The following is a 15,719-nucleotide window of genomic DNA, read 5'->3' on the forward strand; positions in this document are numbered from 1 at the left end:
ATCCCTCCTGTGCTTCCTGACATAGTAATGGAGGAGAATGCTGCAGACACGTTACATCTGCTCAGCCGTATACCACGCACCGTGCTCAGCTCAGCCATATACCGTGCATCATGCTCAGCTCAGCTGTATACCGTGCATGGTGCTCAGCTCAGCCATATACCACACACCGTGCTCAGCGCAGTCGTGTACCTCGCACCGTGCTCAGCCGTATAACTCGCACCGTGCTCAGCCGTATACCTCGCACCATGCTCAGCCGTATACCTCGCACTGTGCTCAACTCAGCCCTATACTGCGCACCGTGCTCAGCTCAGCCGTATACCTCGCACTGTGCTCAGCTCAGCCGTATACCGTGTTCAGCTCAGCCGTATACTGTGCACCGTGCTCAGCTCGGCTGTATACTGCGCACCGTGCTAAGCTCAGCCGTATACCATGCACCATGCTCAGCTCAGCCGTATACTGCACACTGTGCTCAGCTCAGCCATATACTGCACACTGTGCTCAGCTGAGCCGTATACCATGCACCATGCTCAGCTCAGCCGTATACCGTGCTCAGCTCAGCCATATACCTCGCACCGTGCTCAGCCCAGCCGTATACCGTGCACTGTGCTCAGCTCAGCCGTATACTGCACACTGTGCTCAGCTCACCCATATACTGCACACTGTGCTCAGCTGAGCCGTATACCATGCTCAGCTCAGCCATATACTGCACACTGTGCTCAGCTGAGCCGTATACCATGCTCAGCTCAGCCGTATACTGCACACTGTGCTCAGCTCATCCGTATACTGTGCACCATGCTCAGCCATATACGGCGCACCATGCTCAGCTCAGCCATATACTGCACACTGTGCTCAGCTCAGCCGTATACTGTGCACCATGCTCAGCTCAGCCGTATACCACGCACCGTGCTCAGCTCAGCTATATACTGTACACCATGCTCAGCTCAGCCGTATACTGCACACTGCACTCAGCTCAGCCGTATACTGCACACCATGCTTTGCATTTTATTATCTTTGACAAAAAGTCAAACTAAATACTGATTTTTCATTTTCTAGATTCTCTGCCCCTATGGACTTTGAGGCAGTGACTGATGTTATATGTGAGGGTCGCTGTGTGTTCCCTCCAGGATGCGCACGGAGGCGTATTGAGTCCATGGGAGTGCATTGCAGTCACAGGCGTAGCTGTGATTGCAATACAGAATAAAACTAAGTGTTAGTCTTGGGCAAACTATTTGTCTAAGGCAGATATAGTGAAAACCTGCTGTGGGCTTTTGTGTTTTGAAACAGACTACGGGATGGCAGGCATGCAGTCCATTTCATTCCTGGCCGGGTTTTCCATGTGGCTGAAGGCCACAGATTCTAGTTAAAAACCCTGCAGTATAGGGTTTGGGTGTGTCAGGGTCATAGCCAGTGTCAGTCTGGTGTTTGTAGGAGTACAGAGCAGGAGGCTCTGCAGAGCTCCACCTGTGTGAGGCAACACAGGCAAGCAGAGCCAAACAGCCAAGGCAGCTGGAAGGCCTGGTACCCACAGTGTACACAGCGGTGCAGTCGCCCACGGCAACTGGTCACGGAGGTGGACTGACATGTTTATTGGCTGCAATCCAGAGGATATGGTTCCCGGCTGCGATCCGGAGGATATCGTGTACTATGTAGTGCTGTGAGTTGAACATTAACACGGCGGTGCAGTCGCCTGCGGCAACTGGTCTGAAGGTGGACTGGCGCGTTTATCGACTGTAAACTGGAGGATATGGTTCCCGGCTGTGATCCGGAGGATATCGTGTGCTGTGTTTTTGTGAATTGAACATTAAAGATACGTTAAAGAGACGTTTTGATTTGAACTTTGCTGGGTCACTGCCTCATCCCTGCATAGTGTGCTACCACTGCACTACAGGACATAAACGCAGAGACCTACACTACCGTTCAAAAGTTTAGGGTCACCCAGACAATTTTGTGTTTTCCATAAAACTCATACTTTTATTAATCAAATTAGTTGCCAAATGAATTGAAAATCTAGTCCAGACAAGGTTCGAAAAAAAGATTTTTATATGAAATAATAATTTTCTCCTTCAAACTTTGCTTTCGTCATAGAATGCTCCCTTTGCAGTAATTACAGTATTGCAGACCTTTGGCATTCTAGCAGTTAATTTGCTGAGATCATCTGGAGAAATTTCACCCCATGCTTTCACAAGCCCCTCCCACAAGTTCATTTGGCTTGATGGGGACTTTTTGCACCATACGGTCAAGCTGCTCCCACAACAGCTCAATGGGGTTGAGATCTGGTGACTGCGCTGGCCACTCCATTACAGGTAGAATACCAGCTGCCTGCTTCTTCCCTGAATAGTTCTTGCATAATTTGGAGGTGTGCTTTGGGTCATTGTCCTGCTGTAGGGTAAAATTGGCTCCAATCAAGCGCTGTCCACAGGGTATGGCATGGCGCTGCAAAGTGGAGTGATAGCCTTCCTTATTCAATATCCCTTTTACCTTGGACAAATCTCCCACTTTACCAGCACCAAAGCAACCCCAGACCATGCCCAGATTCATGACCCCCCTGTGCCAGATGCAGCAAAGCAGCCCCAGAACATAACCAAGCCCCCTACATGTTTCACAGGAGGTACAATGTTCTTTGTAGTCTTCACTTTTGTGTCTGTGAACATAGAACTGCTGTAACTGCCAAAATGCTCCAGTTTTGCATTATTTATTCAAAGGACATTCTTCCCAGAAGCTTTGTGGCTAGTCAGTATGCATTTTGGCAAATTCCAGTCTTGCTTTTTTAGGATTTGCTTGCAACAGTAGTTTCCTCCTCAGTCGTTTTCCATGAAGTTCACTTTGGCCAAGACAGCAACGGATGGTGCAATCGGGCACTGATGGACCTTGACCTTGAAAGTTCTCCTTTAATCTCTTTGGAAGTTGTTCTGGACTGTTTGGTTACTATTTGTATTACCATCTCTTCAATTTGTCATCAGATTTCTTCTTGTGGCTACATCCGGGGAGGTTGGCTACAGTCCCATAGACCTAAAACTTCTGAATAATATGTGCAACAATAGTAACTGGAAACTGGAATGTGGAGGTCTTTGCACATGGTACCTCTAACATGTTTGTCTATAATTCTCATTCCAATCTCCCGAGACAAATCTCTCCTCAGCTTTCTTTGGTCAATGTTCAGTGTGATACACACCAAGATTCCAAACAGCACAGTGACTACTTTTCACCCTCTAAATAGGTAAACTGACTGATTAGAAGTTTGTACACATATGTGATGCTAATTTCAGGACACACCTTAGCTTAACAAGTCTCTATGGTCAACTTATTTTTAATCTTTTCTAGTCTTCCAACAATTTTGTCCACTTGTGACCATCTCAAATCCATGAATCCATCCATTTAACAATCTTTCTCATATCGGTGTATCTATAGTTCTATATATCTCATATCATTCTATGAATATAGATACTGTACATGCATATATCTATCTGATAGATATGAGATAGATGTACCATGTGCACAATTATTAGGCAGTGAGTACTTGACCATATCATCATTTTTATGCAGATTTTCCACCTCCACGCTGTATAACCTTGAATAGTGATTGGATGAAGGAGATCAGGTTATGTTTATTTGTGTAATGAGGGGGGTGCTGTATAAGTATGAGGCGCCCTTTATCAGGGTGCAGAATTATTAGACAGCTTGTTTTCCTCAGGCCAAATGGGCAAAAAATAAGATTTTCCTGCTGGAAATTAAAAAAATTGTTAAAAGTCTTACTGAAGGATGCAGCACTGTAGAAAATGGTCAGATATTGGGACGATCACAGAATCTGCAAAAGTTTTATTACTAATAGTCACCGGGTCGCAAAAAACACGTTGAGGAAAAAAAACGCAGATTAAACTGCTAAAGATTTGGGAAGAATCAGACGTGAAGCGACCAGGAAGCCATTATCCTCCAGTGCTGTCATATTCCAGAACTCACTGGAGGCCAGAAGTACAAGGTGTTCAGAGACATGGCAGAGGTGAGGAAATTGAGCCCGACCACCACTGAACAAGACACAGAAGAGGAAACGTCAAGACTTGGAAAAGAAATAACCGGAAACAGGTTTATCAAAGGTTTTATGGACTGATGAGATGAGAGTAATTCTTGATGGTCCATATGGATGGGTCCACGACTGGATCATTGGCAGGCCTCCAATTCTACTCAGAAACTAGCAAGGTGGAGGTGGGGCACTGGTATGGGCTGTGATAATTATAGATGACCTAGTTGGACCATCTCGGGTAGAAGATGGACTCAAAATCAACTCCTGAACCTATGCAATTTTTAGAAGACACTTCTTCCAATAGTTATACAAAAGTCTGCATCTATCTAGAAAACCATGATGTTTCTGCAGGACAAGGCTCCATCGCAACATCAAAGTCTTCACTCCTCAAGCCCAGGAAAAGCCTTAAAGATGAAAGAATAATGACCCAGCCCCGTCCTCACCCGACTTAAACCCTACTGAGAACTTGTTGGCCCTTCTTAAATGGGAGACTTACGGTGAAGGAAAACAGTCCCCTCTCGGATCAGTGTCTGGGGCTGTGGTTGGTGCGGCCCAAAAAGTTGAGGGTCAACAGATGAAGAAACTGACAGACTCCATGAATGGAGCTGATGATTAATATTGAAGAGAAGGGCAGCTATATTACTTTGTTGGTCACTTAAGATTTTTTTTTTTACGGAAATGTCAGAAATGTATTTTTTACATTGAGCTGTTTGGTTATAATTCCCACTATAACAGATTAAAATAAACAATTGAGATGGAAAATTTACATAGGAGATATTCTCCTAAGAAAAACAAAACCTCACTTTTACTTTCTTAAATATTCTAGGTTCTGCTTTATTAATCTTTTGGACTCACCGACAACATTGGAGATGTTCAAATAAATCATCAAAAACACAAATTGCCTAAGGCTAGGTTCACATTGCGTTAGTGGGTGATCGCTAACGGACAGCGTTGCACGGCGAAAATGTCGCAATTAACGCCGTGCAACGGGTCCGTTAGCGCACCCATTGACAGCAATGTAAATTTCGCCTGCAGCGCATCACTAGCGCGTGCCTTTTTCGGCTCGCGCTAGTGATGTGCCGTTCTTCTGTGACGCGCCTCGGACGCTGCTTGCAGCGTCCGCGGCGCGCCCGAGGTCCGTTCCCCGCTCTCGCAGATCGGGGATCTGCGAGAGCGGGGACGTTAACGCGACCCCTGAACGCGGCCCCTAAATAAACATTGCGTTAGCGCAATCCGCTAGCGCTAGCGCTAAACGGATTGCCCTAACGCAATGTGAACCTAGCCTAATAATTGTGCACACAGTGAGATAGATATGACACTACATCAAATCCATCTATTGTCTGACTATCATCTTCCCCTCTGTGTCTTGCATACTCCTTTTCTCAAACTCTCCTGTGTCCAGGTCCCTTTTCTCTTCTATAAGTACCACCACGTTCATTTATTACTATTCCTGTACTCCTAGGCTCTTTCATGTAGGACCTGCATGTAGATCACAGGGTGTTTTGATCTCTGGAATCTCTAGCAATCCAGGAAGTGAATCAGGCAGCAAGTGTTTAATTTCTCTGCAGCTCCCCCACTGATGAAAAGAGGCATTACATGTGGGTTATAGAAATCAACTGTCTTTAAGTGCAATGCATTACGTCCTCCAGAGAAGCTCTTCGTAGACACACCTGTTCTGACCAATTTATTTACAGTCTAGTTGTGTGCCTTATTTTTTTATCCATGTGCTTTTTGACCTTTTCGAAAAATTTTATTTTTATTTTTAATATTTAACATATTTTGCTAAAGATATATTTATAAAACGATTAAATATTAACATAAATGGTTTATGAATATTTTATGCTGATACTTTGGAGAAATATCTGTTGAGCCTAGTCTACTCATCATGATTTATCGGGCATCTGGCTCTTCAGGCATCACGAAAAAAAAACAAAAAGCGATTTCCGACCTCGACCTGAAGAGCCGGAGACCTCTTGTACCCGGCCTCAAATCCCAGATCATTGCAAGTCAACATATACAGGACAACATCAGCATGCAAGTGTTTCTATCAGGAATCTGGGTCACAGAGACAATACTTGCTGAAGTCTCTTTAATATGGCAGACATGACAGCCAATCCTGATCCAGACTTTGCTCACGCTCTGCAGAAAAGAGAAAGTCTGATCATCACACTTAAGAATTGAAACAAAACGGCTTCCAGTCAAGCACAACATCCATTTTGCACAATGCAAGAAGAGCATGACGCCAAGTGCTGAGGGTACACACCGATCCATCTCTTATTTTACGTTCACACTCTGTAGGCCAAACACCTTCATCCATGGAACAAACGGCCATTTTTATTTAAAAAAACAAAACAAAACAAAAACATGCGTTCTTCCAGTGATGAAGGAGCTTTTTTGGCGACCCGCTTGCCATCACAAGAAGTTTGCAATTTATGCCCGGAGACATGGCTGAGGTTTTTTTTTTTTCTGTTTTTTACTTTTATTATTTCTTGAAAGACAAGCAGAGTCTGGTTGGGGCTGACTGTCATGTACCCAAGGTAATGGTAACTAGCGGACACTGCATCCCACAGTGTGCTGTGGATGCTGGTAAACTCCAGAGATGCGACTTATCGGGATATCGTACACAATGGAAACGAGGTTCTAATGCACAAAGGTGGACACATTCTAATACAAAGGCCTGATACTGTAACACCTTATGCCACTTATACTGGTGTAATGGTGGAAAAAAAATAAAGAAATAAAGGCAGGTGTAAAGTTTGAGTAATATTTATTCCCAAAAATAGCAATAATTAAAAAAAAGTGTACCCACAAATCGTTGACTGAGCCATAAAATGAGTCAAGATTGAATGTGTAGACTGAATTAGGACCCAATTAGTCCAGAAGAAGTTGGAAAATAAAGAGTTGTCGAACGTCATCTTAAGAGTTTGAAGGTGAAATTCCACTTCTGTCCTCCTGGGTTGGCAAAGGCCCACCAGTAACATTGATTCTTGGGGCCCTCTGTTCAAATACATGTAAAAATAACCTGGCTCTAGTACACAAATTTACTTTTGCTTCTATGTAATATTAATTTGGTTAGCTTGTGTAATAAATTATCAGATTAAGCCTTATTCTACAAATTGTGAATCAAGTGTAACAGCACCAGTCATTAGTATACCTTCACAGCGGCATACCGGAGGATTCTCCCGTTCTCCTGTGGGCCAGGCCGAGCCGGTCTACAACTGACACAGCTAAGAAATAAAATGCTACCCAAAGTTGGCAGTCAAATTAGTTTTCTTTCCCTACAAATGAATGGCAGTGCGTATGCGCCGATGAAACTACTACTGTAGTCATACAGTGAGGAGGAAAGTAGGACTTGGGACTTCCATTCTAGCAATCGGTGTGACTACCAATCCTACCCTATTGTCCTAATGATCAGAAGGTGAATTCTCACTTCTGCCTTCTGCAACTGACAAGGCTAAAAAATAAAATACTACCTGAAGTTGGCAGTCAAATTGGTTTTCTTTACAAATGGAATGACAGTGTCTATGCATTTTTGAAACTACTATTGCACTCATGCAATGAGAAGGAAAGTCCTATCCTATTGTCCTAATGACCAGAAGGTGAATTCTAACTTCTGACCTCTGCAACTGACAAGGTTAAGAGGTGGAATCCGACCTGAAGCTGGCAGTTCAATTGGTTTACTCATTCTACAAATGGAATGGCAGTGAGTATGCTCCGTTAAAACTACTACTGCAGTCATACAGTGAGGAGGAAGTAGGAGAAGGCTAAGAAATGAAATCCTACTTGAAGCTGGCAGTCAAATTATCTTCCTTTCCATACAAATGGAATAGCAGTATAGAGAATTGTATTAAAACTATTAATTCAGTCATATAATTAGGAGCAAGGTAGAAAATGGAACTTGCATTCTAGCAATTGGTGTGACTACCAACTCTACCCTATAGTCCTAGTGGTCAGAAGGTGAACTCACACTTCTGACCTCTGCAATTGACAAGGTTGAGAGGTGGAATATGACCGAAGTTTGTCAATGGAATGGATTTTCTTTCTCTACAAATGGAATGGCAATGCCTTTAAACTACTAATGTAGTCACACAGTGGAACTTCCATTTGATGTACCAATCATTGTCGTCCTCAACCCTTTCCTATTGTCCTAAGGATCAGAAGGTGAATTTCCACTTCCCCTGCAACTGACAAAAAGGTGGATTCCGAGCTAAAACTGTCAGTTGAAATGGATTGAAAGTGTGTATGCTTCATTGCAGTAAGGACTAGGAAAGTTGGACATAGGACTTCCATTCTAGCAAACATTGTGGCCCCCAACATTATCCTATTGTCTTGGAAGTTAGATGGTGAGCTTCCACTTCTGACCCCTGCAACAGACAAAGGTAAGAGATGGAATCCCACCTGAAGCTCACATACAGATTTCCTTTCTCTGTCTGCCCCATAGATTAGAACTTCTACTGTAGACATAGAATGAGGAACAATGTAGGTTCTGGGACTCCAAATTCTATTCCTATAGTTCTAAGGGTTAGAAGGCGGCCCCTGCAACTGGCAAGGACAAGAGGCGGAATTCTAGCTGAAGCTGCCAGGTTTGTATTTAGTACAGTTTGGATGCTGTGATTTTCCAGCAGCATTTATGCACAAATTAATTAATCTAGTTTACTTAGGCTTTTACTGCCTTTTTTAGGGAGTTGCTATCATGCTTTTTCCTCTGTGTTTTTTTTTTCATCTCTTTTTGGTATGTCAAATTTTTAATAAACCTACTTTATCCTTTGTTTCGGAAACTTCCATTTGCAGAGTTACCTCGCTTTGATAAAACATTATTGATAATGTCATATGTGGATTACATGCACATGTTTTTTATCTTCAAATTTTCGACATCTCGTTCAAAGCAGTGAGGAAAATTTGCAAATAAAATGCACATTAACCACAAGAAAAATTGAGATGCTGAGGATTTCAAAATTGCAACCTGGGTCAATTTCTGCAGCGTAAAAAAAAAGCATAGTGGGAATGAGATATCTATAAATCTCATCCTCCTTGCTGGAACCAGAAGACGCTGCAGTTTTTTTCTGCATGCAAATGTCCTCCCTCTATCTGAAACTAAATCTCTCCAAAACGGAACTTCTTGTGTTTCTCCCTTCTACTAACCTCACTCTACCCAACATCGAAATTACCCTGGAGGGTTCAACCATAACTCCCAAGCAGCATGCCCGCTGTCTTGGGGTCATATTCGACACCGAACTTTCCTTTACTCCCTATATTCGATCACTCACTCGCTCCTGTCACCTGCATCTTAAAAACATCTCCAGAATCCGACCTTTTCTCACCTTTGAAACTGCTAAGACTCTTACTGTCGCTCTTATTCATTCTCGTCTGGACTACTGCAACTCTCATCTGATCGATCTCCCTCTTACCAAACTCTCTCCTCTCCAATCCATCTTGAATGCGGCAGCCAGGGTCATATTTCTGTCCAGCCGCTTCACCGATGCCTCTATCTTCTGCCAGTCATTACACTGGCTACCCATTCGCTACAGGGTCCAGTATAAACTCATCTCTCTCACCCACAAAGCCCTCCAGAGTTCTGCACCGCCTTATATCTCCTCTCTCATCTCTGTCTATCGCCCTACACGTGCCCTCCGTTCTACAAATGACCTAAGACTAACATCCCGCGTAATCCGAACCTCACACCTCCGTCTCCAAGACTTCTCTCGTGCTGCCCCAGCTCTCTGGAATGCACTTCCCCAGACGATCAGACTGATACCTAGCCCCAACCTATTCAGGCGAGCTTTAAAAACCCATCTCTTCAAACAAGCCTACCACATCAACTACTCAGTAAACTAACTTTGCCCTGCTCCCTCCTTCCAAATATTACTCTGAATCTGCACCCTACTATTCATCTGTCTCCACACCCTCCATGCAGACGATAACTGCACTTGATACTTGACTATTGCACGTAAACACACGGGCTGATGACCGGATCATGCAGCTTTATATAAAAATCCCTATGTATTATAATTGCCAGACCTGAAATAACAAGCACTTTTCACCTATTGTGTCCCCCCATTTCCTTGTAGATTGTAAGCTTGCGAGCAGAGACCTCACCCCTAATGTCACTGTTTAAATTGTCTTAACCTGTATTGAATTTATTGTTTGTACATGTCCCCGCTTAATTGTAAAGTGCTGCGAAATATGTTGGTGCTATATAAATAAAAAAATATTATTATTATTATTATGCAGCATATGTACAGTGGGAACTGAGCCCAAAGTGATTATCTGGTATCAACAAAAAAAAACAACTGCCACTAAATAAGAAGAAAAATATTACTTATCTGTTAAATTGACATTTTTCCAAACTCTTGACTTTTGTTTTATCCCAATCAGCCCCTTTAAAAATATTGTTCCTAAACAGATGGATTTTGAATGTATAGGATTGGTTGTCCTAGGCTACGTCCACCAGCTGTACGGCTGTAAGGTGGACGAGCATGCTCAGATCCTACTGCCCTATTTTCTGTGGGTGTGAAGCTCCCCATACACTGACAGGAGGGGCTGCAGGGAAGAAGTATCATGGCTTCTGTTTTCTGTTCGGCTCATATCTAAAAAGATTGATTAATTTGCTATCTTACACTACTATATACAGATTCCTTCACCTTCCCGCAAATTTCATCAAAGGGGTTTTCTCATCTTCTCTCTTCTGGAGCGCACCGTTCCTCAGCCATCACAGCTTCCTGTTTGATAAGTGGCAGTGCACTCTTAAAGATTGACAGTTCACACTAGTGGCATGATGATGCAGAGCAATCGAGGGGGGCAGGAGCACTGAGTCTGTCTGACTGAATTCATTGATCTGACCAACTTCAGAGCAGTATTTGCCAGGTCTAAAAGTAATGAACGCTTCTTGCCTAGGCATTCGGCCACCACTGACAGACTCCAGAGGTGGCTGGTGGTAAAAGCAATCAGCAGTAATCTATAGAACTAAAAAATTCCTCCGTCTTTGAGAACAGAGAAGATTTTTTAATAAGCAGTAAATTGCAATGTTGCTTATTATTACAAACACTTTGCAATTTTACCCCTTTAAGATTAAGAACTCTAGTTTCTCGCAATACAAATTCAATACATTATCCTAATATGCTAGCAAAACCCTAAAAAAGACTGCAATCCACATCACAACCATACGATGTCTAACTACAGACACATATAGCATGAAAACTTTTTATAGCATTGTAAAATGATTATTTTTTATGATAGCTGGTCGAATGATGAAGTAGGCCCGTAAGGTGAGGTAGGCCTATATGAGGAGGTACTGTAGGACCGTATGGTGAGTTATGCTTGTATATCTCTATCAAATCTGCTGCATTTAGTTGCAACAAAGTCAAGTCAACTTGAAAAGTAAAGTCAAGCCAAGGTGATCTGCTCTGTAAACATACTATTCATCAGTAGCTGATTATTATTCTCCCTGAGTGTTATTATATAAATGTACATATATCAGCCATTATTTCCAATTCAATATTTTTAGTCTATATATCTACTCTGAGTCGCAAAATAATAGTTTGTCCTTCAAAGAACAAAGTGTGTCTTTCCAAGGACATTGCATTCACATCCTAACTGGAAAATGTTGATTCACACGTATCAGTAAATACAAGATTTTCTTATATTCGAGTGTTCTTGATGGCAAGAGAAGCTTAGTCTATAGGCCTTGGTGGAATGGACTCGATTATGACTAAATGGCATCTGTCAGGATTTGGTGGCATCTTTGTACAATTGAATCTAACATATTGGACAAATCTCTGTTAAAAAAAATATTTCAGGACTAAAAAAACAAATGGTTAATCTGTAGGATAGGTAATCAAAGTAATATCGGATGGGGCCAACTACTGGCACCTGTCTGAGTGGTCACTTCAATAGAGGTGAGCTGTAATAAAAAATGACAGATGTCAAGATGTCAAACATTGAACTGGATTCCACAGAGATGGGCAAAACGATTCATAACTAATCCAGTTAGTTACGAATTTCCTAAAAATTTCAGATTGATCAGAATCTGAAATTTTTGTCATTTAAGTTGTATGAATCCAGCAAAATTCTAGCCAACTGGGTCATCATTCGATACTTTTGAGGACTGATTCTCAAGTGTTCTAACACTGCATCTCCCCACCGAGTCTCCTTCTCACTCCGGAAGGGATTTTGGATTAGTCTTTGGCCAAGATCTTCCTGTGCTGACTAGGCATTCCACTGTCATAACGGGTGCGACACACATCCTTGTCATAAGTCATGTGTGTTGCATCCCACATAGCCGCACAATGAGGCATGTAATTAAAGTGCATCATGCTCCCTGTGACCACATGAGAACTAGTCAATACCGACAGATCCAAACCGAAAGCTGATCCCAACAAACAGTAGGATTGGGCATGGAGCTGCAGACAGGACAGGTGAGGGGTGAGTCTAGGACAGGTTAATATAATGTTTTATCAATTTTTAACTCCTTCCGAGACCTCAGTTTATTGATCTGTGGAGAGTCTGGAAAGAGCAAAATAAATTTATTTTCCGAGCAGATTCGATTTGGAACAAATTGAAGTTAGACTGAATCAAATCTGACAGCCAAACTAATCTCTAAATGTAAATTCTGGACATTTTCACAAATCTAGGCCTCAAAACCCCTACAGTTTCAAAATCGGGTGTGGGTTTTGGGTTGGGGTCAAACCATTCTTAATATCGATGACCTATCCTAGAGTTGTCATCTACTTTTGTAACCCCATTTAATCGAAAGCCATCAAGAGAGACACCATTTTTTATGCCCCTTTAAGAACAAAAATCATGACGGATGGTACGGTCAACACAACCCAATTCATTTTCAGATATTAGGGATCATCATTTGTGATGTTTGTACAATGAAATAGATATATACGGCTTTGTCCTTAGGTGATGATTTCATCTTTATTATCTTTTTGTTAAAACATACCCCAATGGTCCCATTTTATGTTTTCTTTTAGGTGATGTACCGTGACTAAAATACTATTATATCCTACCCCTAAATATCCTTTCAGGTATTTATTTTAACCATCTAGATGTGTCCACCCTTACCTTTCCCTTGAATTTGGTTAAGTAAACTATTTTCTAACAAAACAAATCAAAAATATAATGATCTAAAATTGCTAGCAAGACCCTCAACAGGTTGAAATCCACATCACAACCAATACGCCTCCACATATAAACATATATAGCATATACATCTCCCAACAGAGTATCGCAAAATCATAATCTTTATTTTTCAATGCTAGGCTACTTGTGGTCATGTCGGGCCAAGAGAAAAGGTAAGGAAGGACAGATCTATTGAGAACACCTACCTTTTTGGGATGGTTCTGGGTGGAGTAATTTGGTTTAGGGTGTGACCTACATTTCTATATATGAGTCTGATGCTGTCTCTTAAGAAAAATGTCTCATGGCCCCAAGAATGTTTTAAAATATCTGGCGATACAGAAGACTAGGGCTGATTTTTTAGAAAAGTTCTACGAGAATACACTATTGGTGGTCTTACACCTAGACTGGATTAGGTCCATGGTCTGCACTTCATTTGATTAATATTTGATGTTTTCTAAGTTCTTTTCTTTTGCAATGGTTAACTCTGAAATCAGGTTTTAGAAGATGCTCCCCAATTATGAGATATATGTGAAATAACAATCTACAGTTCGGAATTTGCCATCAACATTTAGTAAAGTCTAGCCATCTCTCTCCGATGACATCACATGGAAGCATGGTGTTCCATTAAGCTGGCATAAGGGTTTGCAGTTTATTATGGAGGGGTACGGCAGTGGAGTTTACCAGCACAGAAGGCCCCAAGCAGACTGTGGGAGGTGTCTGACAATCAAGTTGTGACCTTAGTACCTTGTTGCATGAGAGCTCCAACTCCAAACCAGAAACTATTTAGCAAAGTAAAATTGTTTTCCACGACATCTGAGTCAGGGTTGCACGGGTGTGGGTTATACCACTCGTATGGGGTGAACCTGTGGTTTTTAACAGAGACAGTCTGTAAACATTGGATAAATGTAAAACATCAGCAAAACCTGCTAAAACAGCGTTAAAAAAGAGAAGGAGTTAAGACTAATTATAAGGCATTCACAACATTTCTGTGCATTGACAAGACTAGTGAAGAAGATTAATGTAACACTCCAGGCAGAACCAAGGACATGGGCACGATGACATTGCGTCTTTGGTCATCTTGGAAACCTTCGGTCATTCACTGCCCCCACCTAGGCCATGAACCAAACATAACATGGATTTTGCCTGGAGCGTTCTTATAATTTATGGAAAAGTTTTTTCTTGGTAAATAAAGACAATTCAAGATCTCACTTCAAGTTCCTGTCTACTGTCAAAGGAGAAATCAAAGTATAAGATGTAAGCCCTATGGACAACATCTACATTGGCCAAGCTAAACCAGGAAGTGGCTGTCAATCGACAGTGATCGATAGAACTGAAAAGTGACAACCATTTTAATTTCTTTTTGCATAGTTGTTTGTCAGATTCCACCAGTTGTGTGGAGAAAGGGTGATCTAAAAATGTCATGGAAAATAGGAGGTTGAAATGTAATCACTACTACTATTAACAAGTTTTAATGTGTTGTGATAAGCCATCAAAAACTGGTGGATAATGCTTTCTTTACACCTTGAGTAGGATCCGTCACATGATGGACAATGATGGCACCCAGCGTACACCTTTGACTTCTAGTTGGGTCCATCATTTTGATGGAAGAACATCACACAATCTGGTGTAATCTACAATGGAGGAATCTTGAAGGAATGTCTCCAATGCAGATGTTGACACAGCATGATGTCTAAAGAAATCCATCTTGACGTCTCAATTTTTTAATATAAGAGCCAAATAATCAAAGAATTGGTAATTTTATGTATTTTAGCTGGAACCACCCAACATTCTAGTCCAAGTAACCAGTCTTTGGTTTATGCTGCCTTTCCCTTCTCAGAAGGAAAGGTGACCCTAGCTTCATCTCCCATCTCCAAATCTCATGGACAGAATGAACCTGGGCAAAACTATCTATATTGGCGAGCAGGGTTGGAACTCAGGCGAGTTATAATTGGCCATAGAGTCATGCTGCAATAGTCTTCCGAAGCGAAGACACCTATGTATGGTGGATCTGGAACCCATGGAATAGAGACCTCAGCTCCTTCTGGCCCTATCTTCAAGAACGAACGCTCCTCTGCAAGGAGCCCTGAGAAAAATCAGGTATGAGGTTGAGCTTTGTGACTCGTGTAATGGAGATCCAAGTATCTACTGGCCCTCTCTTTATGGCAGCGGTCCCCAACCTTTTTGACCTAGAGAGCCACATTCAGCACAGAGAGGGTCGCGAGCCACATTCAGCTCTGAGAGGTGGTCACGAGCAACATCCTGCTCTCAAAGCAGTACACTGAAATCCAGGGGTTCCCACAATGCCCCAGTTCAGTATTCTCCCATCAAGGACTCCTAACTCCTGTCGCATCCATCATCAAGAACCTCCTTTAACAGCTAGTATCATCCTCCAGTGTACCATACCTAAAACATCTCCAAACCCCTAAGACCAGTAAATGTGCATCCAGATCTGCTCTTCTGTGCAGGGCTACTCAAAAATTCACCATTTTGAGATGTGTTCTTCATAGCTGTTTGGTAGACCTGGAGCTAATGTACCAAGCTGGCAGACAGTCGCGAGTCACAATTCCTGGGACCGCGA

General features: G+C 42.2%; 1 protein-coding gene across 7 annotated transcripts in view; it reads right to left on the bottom strand.

The window, feature by feature from the left end:
- GRIK1 (glutamate ionotropic receptor kainate type subunit 1) overlaps positions 1-15,719 on the bottom strand; it is a 373,798-nt gene that overhangs the window by 48,031 nt on the left and 310,048 nt on the right. For all 7 annotated transcript variants that reach the window (XM_077293958.1, XM_077293956.1, XM_077293959.1 and 4 more), the window contains one exon: positions 13,886-14,004. In XM_077293958.1, the coding sequence (XP_077150073.1) occupies positions 13,886-14,004 (119 nt within the window). The remainder of the gene's footprint in view (positions 1-13,885; positions 14,005-15,719) is intronic.

Source organism: Ranitomeya variabilis, chromosome 3 (genome assembly GCF_051348905.1).
Source record: "Ranitomeya variabilis isolate aRanVar5 chromosome 3, aRanVar5.hap1, whole genome shotgun sequence".
NCBI lineage: Eukaryota > Metazoa > Chordata > Amphibia > Anura > Dendrobatidae > Ranitomeya > Ranitomeya variabilis.